The sequence below is a fragment of the Chrysemys picta genome, chromosome 3, assembly GCF_011386835.1.
Source record: "Chrysemys picta bellii isolate R12L10 chromosome 3, ASM1138683v2, whole genome shotgun sequence".
Taxonomy (NCBI): Eukaryota; Metazoa; Chordata; order Testudines; family Emydidae; genus Chrysemys; species Chrysemys picta.
The window spans coordinates 11963210-11986645 of NC_088793.1; the positions used below are offsets into that span (position 1 = coordinate 11963210).

The 23436-nt window shown below is 47.3% G+C and overlaps 1 protein-coding gene across 1 annotated transcript; it reads left to right on the forward strand.

The window, feature by feature from the left end:
* On the forward strand, positions 1 to 23323 carry LOC101942357 (squalene synthase). Its single transcript, XM_008171874.4, has 8 exons — positions 1 to 177; positions 3991 to 4088; positions 11113 to 11296; positions 16523 to 16651; positions 17916 to 18107; positions 19301 to 19477; positions 20048 to 20200; positions 21905 to 23323. Exons 1-8 carry the CDS (start codon positions 37 to 39, stop codon positions 22124 to 22126), a joined length of 1296 nt encoding a protein of 431 aa, XP_008170096.2. The 5' UTR covers positions 1 to 36; the 3' UTR covers positions 22127 to 23323.
* The last annotated feature ends 113 nt before the right edge of the window (positions 23324 to 23436 follow it).

A 23436-nucleotide genomic window follows, 5' to 3' on the forward strand; every position in this document is an offset into this window, starting at 1 on the left:
TCCTCCAGCGGGGCAGCAGCACCACGTAGAAATGCTATGCCTCTGTCACTCATCCCCAGGTGCGCGCGGCTGCCCATGGAGCGGGTGGGGAAGTGGCTGGGCCGCCCCCGGGAGATCTACAACCTGCTGCGGTTTAAGATGGGCGGCGGCGCAGCGGTGATGCCCCCACTGGACCAGGTGAGCAGAGCGGGCGGGGTGAGGGCTGAGGGTGCTGGCCACAGGGCGTCTCGTCTGACCCATGAAACCAGTGTCCAACCTTGATGCTGTCCTGTTAACAAGTACATGCCTACAGATGTTTGGTGCTCCCAGTTTGCCGAACGCTATCTCTCTGAAGTGGAGGCCTTAGTGGGACTAGGTGGGGCTCTTGGTGCTTGAGGGCAACACTGTTGTTCTCAGAAGTCTTATTGACTGTTTCCAGCTGAATGGAACGGGTCTTGACATGTGCCAGCTGGCCAAGGCAAGGCCCTGACCTGAGTCTGTGGCACAATATTCATTGTGAGGTCAGAGTGAAGGACACTGGATCAAGGTAAGACAAGGGGTGGAGGGACACAAAGTTCATCTTCGGTCAGCAGTTAATGTCATGTAGGCCCATGGTAACAGCTACTGAAGTCCAATCCTGCTCCTATTGAATTCTGTGCCAAAACTCCCACTGACTTCAGTGGGAACAGGTCACTTCTTTCTGGGGCAGGATCAGACTCAAGTCCTAGAGGTGAAAGACTCCGTCGCCACTGTACTGATCCCATGAATCACCCGCAGTAAAGCCAGCTGTACTGGCCAAGGCACCGATCCTGCAAGTCACCCTGACTGGATGCAGAGTCTGCCTGGGCACCATGAGTTGCCAGAGCAGTGGAGCCTAAGGCCTGGGCGACACTACAATGCTAGGGCGACATAAGCCACCTTGCATTGACCTAGTTGTGCATGTGTCTACACTTAAATTTGTCTCCCACCAATGTAAGTGCCCCATTACAGTGATGCAGTAGCACCATCTCCCCGAGTGGCACTGAGCCAGGGTTGATATAGCAATGTAGACATGGCGTGAGTGTAGACATTGCATTACTTATGTCAACCCTAACAGTCCTCCAGCAGCTGTCCCACAATGCCAGACACCAACTGCTCTGGTCACGGTTGTGAACTCTACTGCCCTCAGGTCACAGAGACTGGAAGGCCCCCGTCTCCTTTACAGTTACATGAATTTTTGAAATGCCTTTTCTTCATGGTCCAGCTTGGCAAGGACACCTAGCAGCTCTCCCTTGTTGTGTGCCGCTGCCCAGTTCTGGCTGGGAGTGGACAGGAGATACTGGATGGATCTCCTGGGCCTGTGGGGAGAAGAGGCCGTACAGGCACAACTCCAGACCACCCATAGAGAGGTGGACATCTATGAGCAGCTTGCACGGGGGATGCAGAAGAAGGGATACTGTCACGTCCCCCACTGAGTCAATTCTTCTTGTGGCTCTGCAAATACCGGAGGCTCATGCCCCTTGTGCTTGCAACGCTTGTGACAAAGGTGCAGCGCTGGGCAGGCTCTATGCTTCTGTCAGAGATGGCGCACAAGGGGAAGGGCAATGCGGGTTTGTGGAATTTTAAAGAAAGGTGCGGAAATTATGCGATATAGATGACATTATGGGATGGAGACAGTTGCACCCTGGGAAGTTTACCCCTTGCTCCCAGCACCCCTGCACGACTCGTCTCTGCCCCATCATGCATTGCCAACGCTTCCCAAAGGGCAGTGGGCTGGAGGTGGAGAGTTGCACACTGCTATACCTACCCATGGCGCACTGCACTGTGCATTGACACAAGCGCTCCTGGTGAGTATGCGCAGCGCCGACACAAGGAGCCAAGTATGTGTAACCCACACACCTCCTGGGTGTGGTGATCTGTTCCCTCTAGTGGCACTGAGACCACTTAGAGATTAATGAGCCTGCTACAGCCCTAGGGCCACCTGGCTTTTAGCTCATACAGTAGAGAGTCATGCATTTAGCTCCTGAGGTCCCAGGTTCATAGAATCATAGAAAATCAGGGTTGGAAGGGACCTCAAGAGGTCATCTAGCCCAACCCCCTGCTCAAAGCAGGACCAACCCCCAACTAAATCATCCCAGCCAGGGCTTTGTCAAGCCGGGCCTTAAAAACCTCTAAGGAAGGAGATTCCACCACCTCCCTAGGTAACCCATTCCAGTGCTTCACCACCCTCCTAGTGATTTTTTTCCCCCTAATATCCAACCTAAACCTCCCCCACTGCAACTTGAGGCCATTATTCCTTGTTCTGTCAATTACTCCTTGTTTGATCCCACCTGCCAACGACCGGGGTCGGGTCGGTGTTACATATGCACACACACACACGCAGTATACTAACTGTGACGGCTGTGCGCCAATGTAACTTGTGTCAGCCAAAGTTTGCAGTGTAGCTGTGGCCTAAGACACAGGTCCTGCAAGTTGATCTATGTGGGTGTGATCAGTGATTGTCAATGGGGCTCACTGAGAGCAGATCTTGCCTGTTTTGCCACCCAATGGGGCACACCAGTGTTGATCAGCTAGTAGGACTGAGGCATCACTTTGGGTTCCCATGCTGGTGACTGCAAGCAGTCACTGTTCAGAAGGATGGTAAGTGCTATTTTTAATTAACTATTTTCACATTGACACTAATGTGAGGCAAGTCATTCCCCTTGGAGAAAACACTTTCAAAATATGTTCCCCCTCTCCCTCCAAACAATCTCTATTACAGTTAGGGCTGATCATCTCCCCTGGGTTTAATTATCCCATCTCCAGCTGAGATGAGATGGGGAATGGTCTGTCTAAAAATATGGATGGATATAGGGAATTCAATATGGAAAGATCCCTCTTGGTCTGAAAGTTTTTGTGTTATAAAATTCTCCATTGGTCAATAAAAGATACTAAACCAACACTTTCACCTTCTATCATGCTCATGTCTGAAAATATTTGACGTATTTAGCGTTACAAGTGATACCAAAGAGTACTGTAACAGACAGAGATCAGAGGAAAACCCATTTATTCTGGGGGTTTCCTTCCTAGCTTTACTCATTGCATATAACATTTCATATCAAGTTACTGTAACCCACACACCTCCTGGGTGTGGTGCTGTGTCCCATCTAGTGGCACTGAGACCACTTAGAGATAGATCACGAGTCTGCTTTACCTAACAGCGCCTTGGCTTTTAGCTTGTGCGATAGAGGCTCATGCACTAAGCTCCAGAGGTTCCAGGTTTAATCCCGACAACCGGGGTCTGTTGGTGTTAAATTACTTTCAGCATTTCTCTGTGCAGCCAATCAGTTTGCCCCTGTTTGTGTTGTGCTTCCAGATGAGGTTAGGGGAGTAAAAAATGCAGGGAAAAGAAGGAAAATGTGAATGAAAAACCATAAAGCAGCAGAACCCAGGGAAGTGTAGTACATGGAACTAATTTAAACTTAAAAAATCAACTAGATTTCAAGTTGACTGTGTTCTTTTCTTAGCTATGCACGTTCATATTCCATAAAGCCTTGCAGTGCGCTAGTGGACGGGCAAATAACTCGCTTACAGATTTTAAATCAATCTTTACCATCTAGCGGCACAGAGAAGGTGCTATGCATTGAACATATGTATTGAGGCTGCAAGATATCCTGGTAGGTGACACCAGAGGCAGCCATTTCACATAGAGTTAAGTCATGGTTTGCTCCAGGGTGCATGGAATTAATGGGGAGGGGACTCTCCTTGGGGGTCCAGTATCAGTCGTTGGGGGTCAGTGTCTCTGGGGCACACAGGGTTAGCGGGATGGGTGCTCTCTCCAGGCCCCCTGGAGCTCTGGTAGGAGGCACAGCAGACCATGCTGCCCCCCTGTGGTAGGGTGGCCAGGGACAGTGGGGTATCCAGCGTGTGTTCCTCCTTGCCACTGGGCCAGCTCTGCAGGGGCAGCCGGCTTTTGCACCACGGCTTCCCTTCTGAGGTCTGCCTGGCCTTGCCCACTTCCAGCAGCCCGTGTCCCCTCTGCTCTGCCCGCAGGACGCGCTCAGCGACAACCTCAAGACCTGCTACAAGCACCTGAATCAGACCAGCCGGAGCTTCGCCGCCGTCATCCAGGCCCTGGACGGGGAGCTGCGGTGAGTGCCCACAGCGGGGAGCTGGACATGAGGGAGTTAATAGGCATAGGCTGTGCAGCAGGGGCCAGTCATTCCCTCACCTAAACCTCATAGGAGAGGGTTAATTAAGCAATGGGAGTGGTTGGGGGTATTGGACATGGGAAGGTCACTAGTGCAGCTGGGCTGGCTGGGACAGGGTTAATGTAAATGTATCCATGCCATGGGAGCACCTAGCTTAGCTGGTCAGTAGAGGGTTAACAAGTAGAGGGTTACGCAAGCAGCAAGAGCCCAGCAGAAGCACCTGACTGAGTGGGCCAGGAGGGGGTTAATCGAGTGTCCTGGCCACAAATAGGCACAGTCAGTGGGAGATAAATACCTGACCTGCTTTGGAGCCTGGTGGCATTTTCAGAAGTGCCTATCTGCATCATTAGGAGCCTAAATACCTTTGAAAATCTGGCCCCATGGTCTTCAAGTTGGTAGAATTTTGAGATCTCATCCTTTCACACCAGGGTTTTATTCATAGACTGGAAGAAGAAAACAGCTTTCCTGCTTTTTCAGCTCCTGCTTGGTTTCCCCTCTTTGAATGATCTAGTCCAGATGAAGAAAATGTCCTCTCTGCACCTTCTAGCTAAACTGGAACCAAAAGTAACTCAGACCTGGTCTACACTAAAAATTTAAGTCGACCCAGCTACATCACTCAGGGTTGTCAAAAATCCACCTCCTTGAGTGGTGTACTTAAGCCGACCTAACCCCCACGGTAGACCTCAGAAGAATTCTTCCTCAACCTAGCTACTGCCACTTGGGGAGGCGGATTACCTACCCTGACAGGAGAACCCCTCCTGTCGGCGTAGGTAGTGTCTACCCGGAAGCACTACAGCAGTGCAGCTGCTGTGGCATTTCAAATGTAGACAAGCCCGAAGGCAAAATCTTTTCTGCACAATAGAAACTGATAGTACTTAGTGAATACCATGATTCGCTCCATTGTAAAGACTGAAAATAATATAGACACTGACTTATCTATTCCTTTTCTAATGGTTCCTAACATTCTGTTAGCTTTTTTGACTGCCACTGCACATTGATCGGATGTTTTCAGAGAACTCCAAGATCTCTTTCTTGAGTGGTAACAGCTAATTAAGACACCATCATTTTGTATGTATAGTCGGGATTATGTTTTCCACTACACATTACCTTGCATTAATCAATACTTAATTTCATCTGCCATTTTGTGACTCACTCACCCAGTTTTGTGCGATCCCTTTGTAACTCTTCTCAGCAATTTTGTATCATCTGCAAACTCTGCCCCCCTCACTGTTTACCCCTTTTTCCAAATCACTTATGAATATTTTGAACAGCACTGGTCCCAGTACAGATCCCTGGAGGACACTGCTATTTATCTCTCTCCATTCTGAAAACTGACCATTTATCCTACCCTTTGTTTCCTATCTTTTCACCAGTTACTGATCCATGAGAGAACCTTCCCTCTTATTCCATAACTGCTTACTTTGCTTAAGAACCTTTGGTGAGGGAGCTTGTCAAAGGATTTCTGAAAGTCTAAGAACACTATATCCACTGGATCACCCTTGTCCACATATTTGTTGACCACCCTCAAAGAATTCTAGTAGATTGGTGAGGCACGATTTTCCTTTTACAAAAGCCATGTTGACTCTTCCCCAACAAATCATGTTCATCTATGTGTTTGATAAATCTGTTCTTTACTATAGTTTCAACCAATTTGCCTGGTACTGAAGTCAGGCTTACCAGCTAGTAACTGCCAGGATCACCTCTGGAGCCCTTTTAAAAAAATTGGCGTCACATTAGCTATCCACCAGTCATCTGGTACAGAAGCTGATTTAAGTGATAGGTTATGTACCACAGTTAGTAGTTCTGCAATTTCATATTTGAGTTCCTTCAGAACTCTTGAGTGAATACCATCTGGTCCTGGTGACTTATTACTCTTTAACTGATCAATTTGTTCCAAAACTTCCTCTACTGATACCTTAGTTTGGGACTGTTCCTCACATTTGTCACCTAAAAAGAATGGCTCAAGGTGTGGGAATCTCCCTCATATCCTCTGCAGTGAAAATCGATGCAAAGAATTAAGTTAGCTTCTCCATAATGGCCTTGTATTCCTTGAGTGTGCCTTTAGCACCGCGATAGTCCAGTGTCCCACTGATTGTTTGGCAGGTTTCCTGCTTGTCATATACTTACTTTTTGTTGTTGTTATTAGTTTGTGAATCTTTTACTAGCTGCTCTTCAAATTCTTTTTTGGCCTGCCTAATTATTCTGACGCCTGATATGCCAGAATTTATGCTCCTTTCTATTTTCTTCAGTAGGATTTGACCTCAGATATTTAAAGAATGCCTTGTTGATTGGAACTTTCTTTTTTATTCTGTTTAGCTATGGTGGCACTTTTTGATCTTCTTACTATTTTTTTTTTTAATTTGGGGTATATATTTAATTTGAGCCTCTATTGTGATGTTTTTAAACATTTCCATGCAGCTTGCAGGCATTTCACTCGTGACTGTTCCTTTTAATGTCTGTTTAACTAGTCTCCTCATTTTTGTGCAGTTCTCCCTTTTGAAGTAAAATGCTAATGTATTGGGCTTCTTTGGTATTTTCCCTCTCACAAGGATGTTAACTTTAATTATATTATGGTCACTATTACTGAGTGGTTCAGCTATATTTACTTCTTGGACCCGATCCTGTGTTCCACTTAGGACTAAATCAAGAATTGCCTCTCTCCTTGTGGGCTCCAGGACTAGCTTCACCAAGAAGCAATCATTAAAAGTATCTAGAAATTTTATCTCTGCATCCTGTCCTGAGGTGACATGTACTCAATCAATATGGGGATAGTTGAAATCCCCCATTATTGCTGGGATGTCTGTTTAATCCACCATTAATATTGAGTTTTCTATTTTTATAGCCTTTCTGATATCTCTGAGCATTTCACAGTCACCAGCACCAGTCTAGTCAGGTGGTCTGCAGAATATTCCTAATAAACTCTGATTATTCAAGCATAGAGTTTCTATCTATAAAGATTCTATGGTACAGTTTGATTCTTTAAAAAGCAACAGAGGGTCCTGTGGCACCTTTGAGACTAACAGAAGTACTGGGAGCATAAGCTTTCGTGGGTAAGAACCTCACTTCTTCAGATGCAAGTCTTGCATCTGAAGAAGTGAGGTTCTTACCCACGAAAGCTTATGCTCCCAGTACTTCTGTTAGTCTCAAAGGTGCCTCTTCAGATGCAAGTCTTGCATCTGAAGAAGTGAGGTTCTTACCCACGAAAGCTTATGCTCCCAGTACTTCTGTTAGTCTCAAAGGTGCCACAGGACCCTCTGTTGCTTTTTACAGATTCAGACTAACACGGCTACCCCTCTGATACTTTGATTCTTTAAAGATTTTTACTATACTTTGTTTCCTTTCACACATAGTGTCAGTCCCTCAACAGCACAACCTACACTGTCATTCCTATATATTTTGTACCCTGGTATTACTGTGTACCATTTTTATCATAGTGCAGGGGCGGGCAAACGTTTTGGCCTGAGGGCCGCATCGGGTTTAGGAAATTGTATGAAGGGCCGGTTAGGGGAGGCTGTGCCTCCCCAAACAGCCAGGCGTGGCCTGGCCCCTGCCCCCTATTTCCCCCTCCTGCTTCTCGCCCCTGACGGCCCCCCCCCAGGACTCCTGCCCCATCCAATCCCCCTTTTCCCTGATGGCTCCCCCAGGACTCCTGCCCCATCCACCACCACCCCGCTTCCTGTCCCCTGACTGGCCCCCGGAACCCCGCACCCCTGACTGCCCCCCACCATCCCATCCAACCCCCCTTCCTTTCTGACTGCCCCCCAGGACCCCCACCCCCATTCAACCCCCCTGTTCCCCACCCTCTGACCGCCCCGACCCATATCCACACCCCGAACTCTCCTGCCCTCTATCCAATCCCCCCTGCTCCCTCCTGCTTACCGCGCTGCCTGGAGCACCGGTGGCTGGCAGCACTACAGCCACACTGCCTGGCTGGAGCTAGCCACACCACAGCACAGCACAGAGCACCGGGTCAGGCCGGGCTCTGCAGCTGCGCTGCTCAGCCACCCAGAGCATTGCGCTGGCGGCCCGGGACGCAGAGGCTGCGGGGAAGGGGGAATAGCAGGGGAGGGGCCGGGGGCTAGCTTCCCGGCCAGGAGCTCAGGGGCCGGGCAGCCATAGTTTGCCCACCTCTGTCATAGTGACACCAAGTTTCTGTGATGCTTATTATATCAATATCCTCATTTAATACCAGGCAGTCAAGTTCACCCATCTTAGTATTCAGATTTCTAGCATTTGTATACAAGCACTTTTAAAATTTGTCCCTTTTTAGTTGTTGGCCTTCATGTGATGTAATTGAACGGGCCTCTTTTTCATTTGACTGTTTTTCTTCAGCTTCTACATGTCCTTTATCAACTTTTATCCTCTCCTCTTTACTAGGTGTAATGGTGTGGCAGCCACCTCTCACGAGTGCCCCCTTCTGGACAGGTGTGTCTGGAGTCTTTAAACAGTCCAGGCCCTGGTTTCAGCCTGTACTCCCAGGGCTTCCTCCCTGGAGACAATGGTTTCGCCTTTTCTCCAGCTGGATCACTAAGTAGTTCAGATCCCCTTCTGGGGGGTTCTCGCTGGTGCTGTCCAATTGTAGGCCCGCCCATTACTCCCCGTCCCAGCCCGGGAACTCTAAGAATAGCAGCCACATGGTGCCGTGTTCCTTCAGCAAAACTGCCTTCAATTCCCTGGGCCACTTCCCCTTGGCTCCAGCCTTCACCAAAGCTTTATCCTTACCTGATGGGGTCTAAATTAGCTGTTACCACTCAAGAAAGAGATCTTGGAGTCATTGTGGATAGTTCTCTGAAAACATCCACTCAATGTGTAGCGGCCGTCAAAAAAGTGAACAGAAGGTTGGGAATCTTTAAGGGATAGATAATAAGACAGAAAATATCATATTGCCTCTATCTAAATCCCACATCTTGAATACTGCGTGCAGATGTGGTCGCCCCAACTCAAAAAAGATATATTGGAATTGGAAAAGGTTCAGAGAAGGGCAACAAAAATGATTAGGGGTACAGAATGGCTGCTGTATGAGGAGAGATTAATAAGACTGGGACTTTTCAGCTTGGAAAAGAGATGAATAAGGGGGGATATGATAGAGGTCTATAAAATCATGACTGGTGTGGAGAAAGTAAATAAGGAAGTGTTATTTACTCCTTCTCATAACACAAGAACTAGGTGCCACCAAATGAAATTAATAGGCAGCAGGTTTAAAACAAACGAAAGGAAGTATTTTTTCACACAACGCACAGTCAACCTGTGGAACTCCTTGCCAGAGGATGTTGTGAAGGCCAAGACTATAACAGGGTTCAAAAAAGAACTAGATAAATTCATGGAGGATAGGTCCATCAGTGGCTATTAGCCAGGATGGGCAGGGAAGGTGTCCCTAGCCTCTGTTTTCCAGGAACTGGGAATGGGTGACAGGGGATGGATCACTTGAGGATTACCTGTTCTGTTCATTCCCTCTGGGGCACCGGACATTGGCCACTGTGGGAAGACAGGATACTGGGCTAGATGGACCTTTAGTTTGACCCAGTATTGCCGTTCTTATGTTCTTCTGACATAATATAGCTGGACTTCAGCAAGGCTTTTGACACAGTCCCACATAACATTCTGATAAATAAGATGGAGAAATGTGGGCTTGGCAGACCTACCATTAAATTGATACATAATTGGTTAAACAAATGCAAACAAAGAACTATTAATGGTATGATGTTGGATTGGAGGGAAGTCCCAAGTGGGGTTCCAGGGGGATCTGTTCTGGGACTGATGTTGTTTAACTCTTTATTAATGACCTGGATGTGGGAATACAGAGCATACGGATCAAATTTGCAGATCACACAAAACTGGGGCAGGGGGTTGCCAACACTTTGGAGGATAGCACTAAAATTCAGTGGGATCTTGATAAATTGGAGAACTGGGCTATAGATAACAAAATGACATTCAACAAAAACAAATGTCAGATGCTACGCTTAGGGAAGAAAAACCAAATGCAAAAATACAGAATGGGGATATAACTGGTTTGGCAGCAGCACTGCTGAGAAAGATCTGGGAGTTGTGGTGGATCACAACCTCAACATGAGTCAGCAATGCGATGCTGTTGCAAAAAAAGCAAATACATTTTAGGTTGCATTAACAGAGAAATAGGTAAGTTACAGGGGGTGATAGTACCACTCTACTCAGCACTGGTAAGGCCTCAGCTGGAGTACTGTGTCCAGTTTTGGTCATCAGTGTATAGAAAGGATGTAGAGAAACTGGAAAGGATCCAGAGGTGAGCGACAAAGATGATCAGAGGGATGGAATGCAAGCCATATGAGCAAAGGCTGAAGGAACTGGGTATGTTTAGTTTGGAAAAGATGAGATTAAGGGGGATATGATAGTGGTCTTCAAATACTTGTAAGGCTGCCATAAAAAAGACGGAGAAAAGTTGTTCTCTTGCCACAGCGGGCAGGAGACGAGGCAATGGGGTCAAACTACAGCATAGCAGACTTAGATTAAATCTCAGGAAAAACTTCCTAACTATAAGAACAGCAAGACAATGGAACAGACATCTTGGGAGGTTGTGGAAGCTCCTTCACTGGAGGTTTTCAAAAGGAAGCTGGAGCCATCTGTCTGGGATGGTTTAGACACAACAAATCCTGCATCACGGCAGTGGCTTAGACTAACTCTTTGATTCTATGGTTCTACCTCTCTGCCTCCCTTTGCTCCTCCAGTTCAGCCACTCTGGTGTCCAGAGCCCATACTCGGTCTCTGACGGCTTTGAGCTTCTTGCACCAAATGCACACACATGTCACCTGCCCACAAGGCAGATAATCATACATGCTGCATTCAGTGCAATAATTTGGATAGCCCCCACTTTGCTGCTGGACTGTTTAATTTGAGAATGTCTGTTACAAAAGCCATGTGATAATTTTTAACTACTTTTCTGAGTAATAGGGCATCCCAAGTAATAGGGAATCGTTTTCTCCCTCCGTAGTCATGCTGTGTGCATATTGTACCTGGTACTCCGAGCTCTGGACACTGTAGAAGATGATATGACCATCAGTTTAGAAACCAAGGTCCCAATGTTGGATGACTTCCACTCCTATCTGTATCAGCCGGACTGGAGATACGTAGAGAGCAAGGAGAAGTATAAGCAAGTGCTTGAGGACTTCCCAACGGTAAGCCATTAGTTTCCATGTTTCAAACTATAATATAACCCATATGTTGACTTGGGTTCAAACATCTTTGCAACTTGGTACGTAGGAATTGCCAGTTGACTGAAGACATGGTCATTGGCGATGCCTGCTGGAGTGTCACCGGGTTTGCTGTTGGCCTGCATTGCCCAATATATGAATAAGGGATGCAAAAAACAACTTATTTATAACTCTAAACTGCCCCAGAATTTGAGGCACTTCCCAGCTTTGACACTGAGGACTATGTTTTAGAGGCCCCAAATCATATCCATTCACATACCTATGGTCATGTACATTTCACTGCAGTTGTGCGTAATTGTGGTGATTTAGGGGGTCTACTCACTTGCACATGTGACTGCATTCAAAATTGGGGGGAAACTACACGCTGATAAACTTTGCATGTGTGCAAGTGAGGATCACCCGCTGAAAACTTGGCTCTAAAAATGATATGTTCCCTTGGATGTTGAAAAAGTAGAGCAGCTTCATAGTGTGAATGACAGACTCGTTAATTCATGCTCTCCATGTCAATAGACCTCAGGTGTGACATACTCTGCCGCCTGGAGGGAAGGGGAATGATAGCAACTTGCTCTGTGACCTCCTGATGCCCAGTTTATGGAGGAAGTTACCTTGGTGGAGGCTTTGGAGAATCTGTTACTTACTTACAAGAGTCTTGAGGAGCTTGTTCTATTTAGTTTATCAAAGAGAAGGTTCAGACTGTACTGGAGAGCTCTTTAATCTAGCAGACAAAGGCATAACAAGATCCAGTGACTGAAAGGTACAGCTAGACACATTCAGACTGGAAATAAGATGCGCCTTTGAAACAGTGAGGGGAATTACCCACTGGGGCAAGGTAACCATGGATGTGGTGGATTCTGTCACCAGAAGTCTTTAAATTGAGACGGGATGTCTCTCTTAGGGTATGTCTACACTACGGGATTAATCCGAATTTATATAATTCGAATTTTGGAAACAGATTGTATAAAGTCGAATGTATACAGCCACACTAAGCAGATTAATTCGGCGGTGCGCGTCCATGTACCGGGGCTAGCGTCGATTTCCGGAGCGTTGCACTGTGGGTAGCTATCCCATAGCTATCCCATAGTTCCCGCAGTCTCCTCCGCCCATTGGAATTCTGGGTTGAGATCCCAATGCCTGATGGGGCCAAAAACATTGTCGCGGGTGGTTCTGGGTACATCCTCCCCCTCTCCAGGGAAGCAATGGCAGACAACCGTTTCGCGCCTTTTTCCTGGGTGAACAGTGCAGATGCCATACCACGGCAAACATTGAGCCCGCTCAGCCCAAGACAGCAGTCATGAACATTGTAAACACCTCGCACGTTATTGTGCAGTTTATGCTGAACCTGAACCTGCAAAACCAGGCTGCAAGGAGTAGGCTACGGCAGTGCGGCGGCGAGAATGATGAGGACATGGACATGGAATTCTATCAAACTGCGGGCCCCGGTGCTTTGGAGATCATGCTGATAATGGGGCAGGTTATAGCCGTGGAACGCCGATTCTGGGCCCAGGAAACAAGCACAGACTGGTCGGACCGCATAGTGTTGCAGGTGTGGGATGATTCCCAGTGGCTGCAAAACTTTCGCATGCGTAAGGGCACTTGGAACTTTGTGACTTGCTTTGCCCTGCCCTGAAGCGCCAGAATACCAAGATGAGAGCAGCCTTCACAGTTGAGAAGCGAGTGGCGATAGCCCTGTGGAAGCTTGCAATGCCAGACAGCTACCGGTCAGTCAGGAATCAATTTGGAGTGGGCAAATCTACTGTGGGGGCTGCTGTGATGCAAGTAGCCAAAGCAATCACTGAGCTGCTGCTACGAAAGGTAGTGACTCTGGGAAATGTGCAGGTCATAGTAGATGGCTTTGCTGCAATGGGATTCCCTAACTGTGGTGGGGCGATAGATGGAACCCATATCCCTATCTTGACACCGGAGCACCAGGGTACCCAGTACATAAACCACAAGAGGTACTTTTCAATGGTGCTGCAAGCACTTGTGGATCACAAGAGACGTTTCACCAACTTCAACGTGGGCTGGCCGGGAAGGGTTCATGACGCTCGTGTCTTCAGGAACACTACTCTGTTTAAACGGCTGCAGCAAGGGACTTACTTCCTGGACCAGAAAATGACTGTTGGGGATGTTGAAATGCCTATCGTTAACTTTGGGGACCCAGCCTACCCCTTAATGCCATGGCTCATGAAGCCATACACAGGCAGCCTGGACAGGAGTCAGTAGCTGTTCAACTACAGGCTGAGCAAGTGCAGAATGGTGGTAGAATGTGCATTTGGCTGTTTAAAGGGTCGCTGGCGATCGTTACTGACTCGGTCAGACCTCAGCTAAACCAGTATCCCCATGGTTATTGCTGCTTGCTGTGTGCTCCACAATCTCTGTGAGAGTAAGGGGGAGACCTTTATGGCGGGGTGGGAGGCTGAGGCAAATCGCCTGGCTGCTGATTATGCACAGCCAGACACCAGGGCGATTAGAAGATCACACCAGGAAGCGCTGCGCATCAGAGAAGCTTTGAAAACCTGTTTCATGACTGGCCAGGCTACGGTGTGAAAATTCTGTTTGTTGAAAACCCGCCTCCTTGATTGACTCATTCCCTGTAAGCAAACCACCCTCCCCCTTAAATCACAGCTTGCTTTTAAACGAAATAAAGTCACTATCATTTAAAAACCATGTATTCTTTATTAATTGATTATAAACATAGGGAGAGAACCGACAAGGTAACCCGGATGAGGTTTGGGAGGAGGATAGGAGGGAAGTAAAAGACCACCTGAAAAAATTCAATATAATGACAGCCTTTTGGTTGGGCTGTCCACTGGGGTGAGTGGGAGGGTGCACGGCGTCTCCTCCCCCCCCCCCGCGTTCTTACACGTCTGGGTGAGGAGGCTATGTAACATGGTGAGGGGGGAGGGAGGTTATACAGCGGCGACAGCGGCACTCTGTTATCCTGCTGCCGTTCCTGAAGCTCCACCAGACGCCGGAGCATGTCTGTCTGATCACGCAGCAGCCCCAGCGTTGCAGCCTGCCACCTCTCATCTCGAGTATCCCTCATGACCTCATGTTCACTGGCATCTTTCCTGTACTTAGATACCGTGTCCTTCCACTCATTCAAATGAGCTCTTTCATTGCGGGTGCATTCCATTATTTCCAAGAACATCTTGTCTCATGTCCTCTTTCTCCGACGCCTTATCTGAGATAGTCTTCGGGACGGAGGAGGGAGGCTTGAAAAATTTGCAGCTGCTGGAGGGATGGAAAAAAGGAGAGAAGTTTTTAAAAAGATACATTTTACAGAACAATGCTTATACTCTTTCACGGTGAAAAACACTATTCACATTACATAGCACATGTGATTTCAGTACAAGGTCGCATTTTCCATCTTAATACTGAGTTCCTGTGACTTTGGTGTTAGAGATCACAGACGCAGGTCTGGGCAACAGAATTCGGCTTGCATGCGGCCATGGTAAGCCATTGTCTTTCGGCTTCTGCGCCCTCCTTTCCCACATACCAAGCAAAGCCCATTGACTGCTGCGGTTTTCCTGTTAACCTTCAGCAGCAGAAAACAAACTAACACCCCCCCACATCCAATTCTCTGGGATGATCGCTTTATCCCTCCCCCCACCGCGTGGCTGGTATCAGGGAAGATCCCTGCTAGCCAAAGGCGAAAAGCTCAGCGCCAATCCCCCCACCGCCCCCCGCGCTTGGCTAACTGCAGGGAAGGATTTCTTTTCAGCCACAGGCAAACAGCCCAGTAGGAACGACCACCTCTGTCCCCTTAATTAAATTCCCGTATTTCAACCAGGTTACCATGAGCGATATCACTCTCCTGAGCATTACACAGCGAGATAAAGAACGGATGTTGCTTGAATGCCAGCAAACACCGGGACCATATGCTGCCAGGCTTTATCGTGCAATGATACCAGATTACTTGCTACTAGCATGGCGTGATCAAGTGTCCTATCATGGAGGACAGAATAAGGCTGCACTGCCCAGAAACCTTCTGCAAAGGCTTTTGGAGTACCTCCAGGAGAGCTTCATGGAGATGTCCCTGGAGGATTTCCGCTCCATCCCCAGACACGTTAACAGACTTTTCCAGTAGCTGTACTGGCCGCGAATGCATCCCAAGTCCTCAGGGCAAATTAATCATTAAAAAACGCTTGCTTTTAAACCATGTTTTATATTTTAAAAGGTAAACTCACCTGAGGTCCCATCCATGGTCTTGGGTACTGGCTTGGGAGGCTTGGGAGGGTACTTCAGTCAGGCTGAGAAAAAGATCCTGGCTGTTGGGGAGAACGGAGTGCTGGGTGCTCTCTGCAAGCTCGTCCTCCTCCTCCTCCTCTTCCCCGTCCGCAGAATCCTCAGGTGTGGCTGATGAGATTACCCCCGCCTCGGAATCCATGGTCACAGGTGGGGTAGTGGTGGCGGCCCCCCCTAGAATTGCATGCAGCTCAGCGTAGAAGCGGCATGTCTGCGGCTCTGACCCGGAGCGACCGTTTGCCTCCTTTGTTTTCTGATAGGCTTGTCTGAGCTCCTTGACTTTCACGCAGCACTGCTCTGAGTCCCTATTGTGGCCTCTCTCCATCATGCCCTTGGAGATTTTTTCAAAAGTTTTGGCATTTTGTCTTTTTTTAAGAACAAGGAGGGCAGCTTTGAACTAGACTCTGGAATACATGGAGAGGCTAGGAGTGATGTGAGCATGCTGCTTTGCCTGGGAGAAAGGCATCCAGTGGCAATCCACACATGCTGACATCTGGGGAGATGGGCCTTGGGGAGGATATAGAGAGCCGAGCTTCAAAAGAACACTGGAGATCTTTTCTTTTCACTGTTCCCATCAGTTTACCTGCTGTTCACTTGCTGGGACTCTTCCCACAGAGTTTATTGTTGTAAGTCCGTCATTCATGAACTCCCAAGTGATGCTGCCCAAAGTCATACTGTCTTCATGAAGATACAGACTGCATCTGAGCTGTGGCCAAAGATCAGAGGAATTTTTGTTTAAGAACTTGCTGAATCTGTGTTTACTGCTGAGGGGCTTGAATCTGCTGCCATTGAAGCCAGTGGGGAATTTTGCCAATCCCTTCAGTGGGGAGCAGGATAAAACCCCATTAAGCTGTAACCTATCATTCTCTTAGCCTGTGAATGAATGCCAAATTCTGCTTCACTTTCAGCACTATGTATATTTCCTTGTGGTTTCTGCTGTAGATCTCCTTGGAGTTCAGGAACCTGGCAAAGGTGTATCGAGATGTGATTGCAGATATTTGTCACGAGATGGGAGCTGGAATGGCAGAGTTCTTGCAAAAGAAGGTTGATTCCCTGCAAGAGTGGGATAAGGTAAGTAAATCTGTAAGTGAGCATGGAGAGCATGCTCAGAGCAACACCCACAGTCCCTGTCGGAGGCCTGGCATTCTGCACTTGCTGCAGCCATCAGCATGATCATTAGTTTCTTCTCCCCTGGGATTGGTGACGCTCACCCAGTTGTAGACAGGTACCCAAAATGAGCAAAGGACAAAGTGTTAACTCAGAGTCTTGATACTTGGGCAGCCTCCTTCAATGTGAATGTAAAGAGATATCTTAGCGATGAGATCGCTGTGTAAATTTCACCAGGCATTGAATAGCTACTGTATGTTGTTACTGATCCTTGTGGATGACCATGTTTGTAAATGTTCACAAAAGAGCCTTGAAGAGATGGTGTCCCTAGCCAAGGGGTCGGCAGCCTTTCAGAAGCGGTGTGCCGAGTCTTCGTTTATTCACCCTAATTTAAGGTTTTGCGTGCCAGAAATACGTTTTAACGTTTTTAGAAGCTCTCTTTCTCTAAGTCTAGAATATATAACTAAACTATTGTTGTATGTAAAGCAAATACGGTTTTTAAAATGTTTAAGAAGCTTCATTTAAAATTAAATTAAAATGCAGAGCCCCCCGGACCGGTGGCCAGGACCCGGGCAGTGTGAGTGCCACTGAAAATCAGCTCACGTGCCGCCTTCGGCACGCGTGCCATAGGTTGCCTACCCCTGCCCTAGCCTCTGTTTTCCAGGAACTGGGAATGGGTGACAGGGGATGGATCACTTGATGATTACCGGTTCTGTTCATTCCCTCTGGGACGCCTGGCATTGGCCACTGTCAGAAGACAGGATACTGGGCTAGATGGACCTTTGGTCTGCCCCAGTATGGCCATTCTTACGTTCTTATGATGCTGTTTTGGAGCTCTTTGACTAGAATGGGCCACTGGAGCAGCTGCTCTCATATGGGTCTTTCATCTGAAAGGCGGAACCCTTGAGCCGCTAACAGCTGTGGATGACACATTTCCTATTTTTCCTGAGTGGAGCAGTGCTCTGGTGGTAGACTCCATGCTGCAGAAGCATATTCCTGGTGTAGGGATGTTGGCTGTCGAGCACAGGCATGAAGAGACATGCTTAGGAATGGTTAGCCCATGTAACTCTGAATTCAGAGACGAAATCAAATACCACCGACATAGTCATCAAAACGAGGAAAGGCACACACAGCACACTCAGTAACCAACAGGTGTCATTTTGATGTAGCCATTCGGACTAGGGGATATAGATTGATAAACATTTTTTTCCCTTTCCAAACCTGGCAGTATTGTCACTACGTTGTTGGGCTGGTGGGCATTGGCCTTTCCCGTCTGTTCTCTGTGCTGGAGCTAGAAGACCCTATCATAGGACAGGACACAGAGCTTGCAAATTCCATGGGTGTCTTCATTGAGAAAACCATCATCATCCGTGATTATCTGGAGGACCAGTTGGCAGGAAGAGAATTCTGGCCCAGAGAGGTAAAGGAAACCAGACCTTTTTTAGATGAGAACTTCTGCTAGATACAGCTCATTAGGAAGTGTTAGTGTTGTGATGCAGACAGCTCATCTGAAAGGGACAGGACTGGAGATACTGGAACTGCTTTGATGCAGTTTAGTCAGAACTAGTTAGGAGATTCATTTCACAGAATTCACTTTCAGTTCCTATTCTGATCTCTGGGCTTTTTCAAAAAAACTTGCCCAAGTCTGTTTGTATGGAGTTAGGCCAAACGCTTCTGCCCTAGAGCTCTGAGCAGTCACTTTTAGCAGTGTGTCCCCCACAGGGGCTAAACTCTATTGCTAACATTGATAAATTTGCATACTACTAACTGTCACATGAAGGGATGGCAAGTGCATGATTCACATCCAAACATCTCATTAATGTGTCCATTAAAGCAAAACTCAGAGGAGAAGCTGGAATGTTGGTGCTATTTTTGTCTCCCTGTGATAGAATATCAGTGTTGGAAAGGACCTCAGGAGGTCATCTAATCCAACCCCCTGCTCAAAGCAGGACTAATTCCCAGACAGATTTTTACCCCACATCCCTAAATGGCCCCCTCAAGGATTGAACTCGCAACCCTGGGTTTAGCAGGCCAATGCGCAAACCACTGAGCTATCCCTCAATCATAGAATAAAGCTGTGATCTAGGAGACCAGGCTTATTGTCCTTGGTCATGCACCTGTTCAGCAGAGCATTTAGAGAAACCTCTGCTGTCAGAGAACACCCTGGGTGTTATTGCACCAGTACCATTGGCAGGATATGACATCGCTATTGTAATAAATGTGCAAGTGCATTGCAGAATCAGAGGCTGGGGTGTTCCGCTTCAGAGCTCCCACCTGGGTCAAATGCTTCTCAGCAGCGTGGGATCCACATGCCTTTGATTTGTGCCTGTCTAGAAATTCACCACTTTGGTAGGACTCTCTACTAGAAGTTAGTCTCTGTATCCCAGTATGTCTCATTGAGAGGGGCCCTGTCATGGGGCTGAATGGAATTGCAGGCCAGAGTAAATTTGAGTGTTTTAAAGGTCCTCTTTCTGACTGCAACGAGGTCTGATTATGAGACTGAGGTGATGTTCAGTAATAAGATTTTTGTTTGATATGGGCCCCCTTTGAATATGAATGTCTGAAAAGTGCTAACGGCTGAGTGGTGTTCCTATGTACTGTTGGCGTTCTCAGGTTTGGAGCAGGTATGCCAAGAAGCTGTCGGATCTCGCCAAGCCAGAGAACATTGACATGGCCGTCCAGTGTATGAATGAACTGATCACAAATGCATTGCACCACGTCCCCGATGTCCTCACCTACTTATCTAGACTGAAAACCCAAAGTGTCTTCAACTTCTGCGCTATTCCGCAGGTAGGTTAACATTTGCAGATGTTTTAAACAGGATCTTCTAACTGCTTCATCCTTTCCCTTGGAACTGGATGTCTTTTGTGGTCTATGCATAGTGTTTAATAGTAGCATTATTTAATAACGGTACATAAATAAATTCAACGTGGAGCTCACCAGGCATTTTGAGTGTTTGCCTCGTCCTGAGAAATTGTGTCTTTCCCCAAGGGAATGACTCTGCTTTTGGATATGGTGTGGGGGGTTGGAGAGGGGTGCTGCCAGATGAATGTAAATAAACAGGACTCTTTTTTCTCCTAAACTAAGACAATCTTACATAGTTAATGAAAATATTAGGAACCTTTCTGTTCTGTCTTCCTTGTCTTTGCTTCAGTCTTCCATTGTGAGCATTGCTTCTTTAGAAATCATTCCTCTATCCTCTGCTTTAAGCTAAGCTCTGCCTTTAACACTGTGGTTGAAATCCTGCCCCACTGAAATCAATGGGGGCTTTGCCATCGATTTCAAAGGGAGCCAGGATTTCACCCCGTGTGCACGGCTTACAGCACAGAGTAAATACTGTTTTTTGTCATTTCTCCCTAGGTGATGGCCATCGCCACTCTGGCGGCCTGTTACAATAACAAACAGGTGTTTAGGGGGGTGGTGAAGATTCGGAAAGGACAAGCTGTCACTTTAATGATGGATGCCACAAACATACAGGCTGTCAAGTCTATAATGTACCAGTATATGGAAGAGGTGGGTTGGTTCGCTTGCTTTGAATGACTAACTTTCAAATGTAGATGTTCCCTCTTTCCTCCTCAGGTCTATGCAATTAGGGCTAAACTGGGGGTACCACCATAACTCTCTGTTTCAGCCGTTTAGTAACTTTCATTTTGCTTTGACCAAAATTGCTGAAGATCTAGAAACGAGTGTAGCATGAAACAGCTTGAAGTAGTAAAGTCTGGAATGCAGCTGTTTTCCTTGGTGCTTTAGATTCTCTGTCCTCACTCATTTCTGTCTCAGGTTTCATTCAGATTTTATACAAACTGTAGCATAACGCAACACCGACATTACACAGTTGTATGCAATAGGGTCTTGCATTATGCTACAATTTGTGCAAACACCCCATCTTTGTTTGTATAAATACTGTACAGTTTCCTAGTGAGTCAACTTAATGGGGAATTTCACAGTTCCTGTCTGGGAAGTTTGTATCTTTCCAGAGCATCATGGAGAACAAATGGCCTTTAATTGCTATGACTGTGCAAACTGGCCGATATGTAGGGCAAAACTTTGGTGGCTTGACTCACCTGTTTCTAAAACTGTCATCCCACAGTGCCACAATCCCTTAATGCAGATAGCCTTGCAGTCAATGGGAGTTCTCAGAAGTGCACTGGATGCTATACAGAAATAAAGACATGGTCCTCATCTCTGAGGAGCTGGTGAGAAGCTGCTGGCCCCACTGGCATCAATTACCATTGAAAACCAGGCCACCAAATTCTGATTAAACAAAATGGTTCTTGCAAGAAGATTGCTCAGGGGATGTCACATAGCCATGGGCAGGGCCACTGTAGAGCAGTGCTAGCTACGCTTGGGTCTATGGTTGTCCCTAGCAACATTCTGTCATGTTTCCCCTGGACCGTGTGGATGGGAACGGTCTGAAAAGTGTCTGAGAACAATATTGTGAGCTCATGCAAGGGAGTACCTTGGCCCTGTTAAAATCAGAGCTAACTGGTTCACAGACAGTTCTTGCTGGCAAGAGGCAAACGCTGCCCCTGAGTTAGATGCCACTTTGTAGTGGTTGTATGACCTCTGAGTAGCTCTGGGCTGACCTGACTTAACCATATTCATAACAGGGCTTATGATGGGTTACACAAAGGTTAGGCCCCATGGCCCAGTTTTTTAAAGGTACTTATGTTCCTAAATCCCACTGAAACCAATGGGAATTAGGCACCTCCATATCTTTTTCAAATGTGTCCCTGTTTCAAATCTGAGTGCAGGCGGTGTTAGCAAGGACTTCCAAGCAGGAACTGTTACTTTAATTTTAAACAACAGACTCCTGCACACGGCTGAAAGTGCCCTACTGCAGAAACAGCACCCAGCATGATTAAAAAACAATAGGCCTCGTTCAGGCTAATGGCTCAAACGCCATTGCAGACTGACTCCTAAGGAGGATGGGCTAAAGTTGAGTTCAGCCGTGAGCACAGTTCTCCCACAAAACCTTCCCAGGGAAAGGGGACTAGAATCTTGCTAAGCTGGTGCAGTTCTGATCCCAGTGCGGCTTTCAAACCGGGCAGCTTTCCCATTCCTGGGGAGTATTGTCCTGCTTGAATCTCCATGGCATCACTGCGGTGACACAGCTCCTGGGCAGGAGGTCCCGTTTCACATTTGAGGGGCTACAAGATGGTGTGTTGTTCTCATGGTTATTTCCTAATCTTGCGTGGGCCTTTTTTCTCTCTTCAGATCTACCGGAAGATCCCAAGCACAGACCCGTCTTCTAACAAGACCCGGCAGATCATTGTCTCTATCCAGACAATATGTTTGCCCAACGGCACGGTGGTCTACCGTAACCATTACTCCCCCATCTACCTCTCATGCGCCATGCTTCTGGCAGCCCTGAGCTGGCAGTATCTGAGTGCGATGTCAGAGGCGTTGGAAGAGGACGTACAGGCCAATGAGAACTGAGGGTTGGTTGGGTGAAGACAGTGGTTGGGTAATGTTGGTAATGGGTTCATGTCTCTTTCCTATTGGGTCTGCTGCCCTGTGGGATTCCAAACTGGCATGGGCCCTTGAAGCTGTGAATGGAAAGCTGCTGGTTGACCTGCAGCTATTGGGAGTATTGCAGCCACTAGCTCGTAGCTGGCAGCCGGAGTCAGACGTTTTCGTTGTTCGGATGAACGGTTACAAATGCGACAGTTGGAATCTCTTTGTGGGAAACGGTGTTTTACCTGAATTCTGACTGTGATATTTTTAAATAGAAATTCAGATTGCCTCCCTTGATTTTGACACCCTTTTTCAATACAAGGCTCTGTGCCATCAGCATTTGTGGTTTTCCTCTCTCCTCTTCCCGTGCTTCGTATTCTTACCCCACTGCTCGGCAATTGTAACGGTTCCAACTTGCGTCATTGGGCTTGGAAGCTAACCTTTCCTCAGACTGAGGAACTCTTCAGTACGCCGGGGGAATCTCTGGTTTCTGACCCCTGTCTAGAAAGGCGGTGGCCTTCCACTACAGTGATGACTGGGTGCATGCTGTGCATCCCATCCTTGTACTACAGATTGCAGGGAGACAGACTAGAGCTGTCTGGGTGCAGGAAAACTGAGCTATTTATGCCATGTGGCCATCACACCTCATCTGCCACTTTTAAAGGCCCCCCCACATCACCACCAAAATAAAGGATCCCCAGCAAGAAAATTTAACACCCGAGAAAATGTATTCCCCACTTGACTCACCCATAACTGCTCACCAGGGTCACTTAAGCCCCTTCGCTGGATTTAAGAGAAGGAGCACTGCAAATGAGCATTACCACACGAACTATGCCACCTTCAAATCCACATTGCACCTGAAACACAGGCGTTATGGGCACAGTTATCTGATCTGAATTTACATTGGACCAGAATGACCTGAAGAAAGCAACACCCAGCGGTGTCAAACTACTAGAGATCTTCTGCGCTTTTAAACCTACAAACTTCAAGATTCAGCACAGGGGCAAGTGCCTATTGACCTGAACACACTGGCTTCCTAGAAACAATTAACAAAATGTGGGGGTTTCTCACCGTGCCTGGCTCCTTTCCCCTGATATGCCACTCCCCTGTTTTCCCTCCCCCTGTATCCTTTCCTCCTTGCTACCCACCCACCCCCCATTTCACTTTTACCTCTTACTGCTAAATAGGAGTTAACAGTGTAACGCTGTTGCAAAAAAAGCAAACATCATTCTGGGATGTATTAGCAGGAATGTTGTAAGCAAGACACGAGAAGTAATTCTCCCACTCTACTC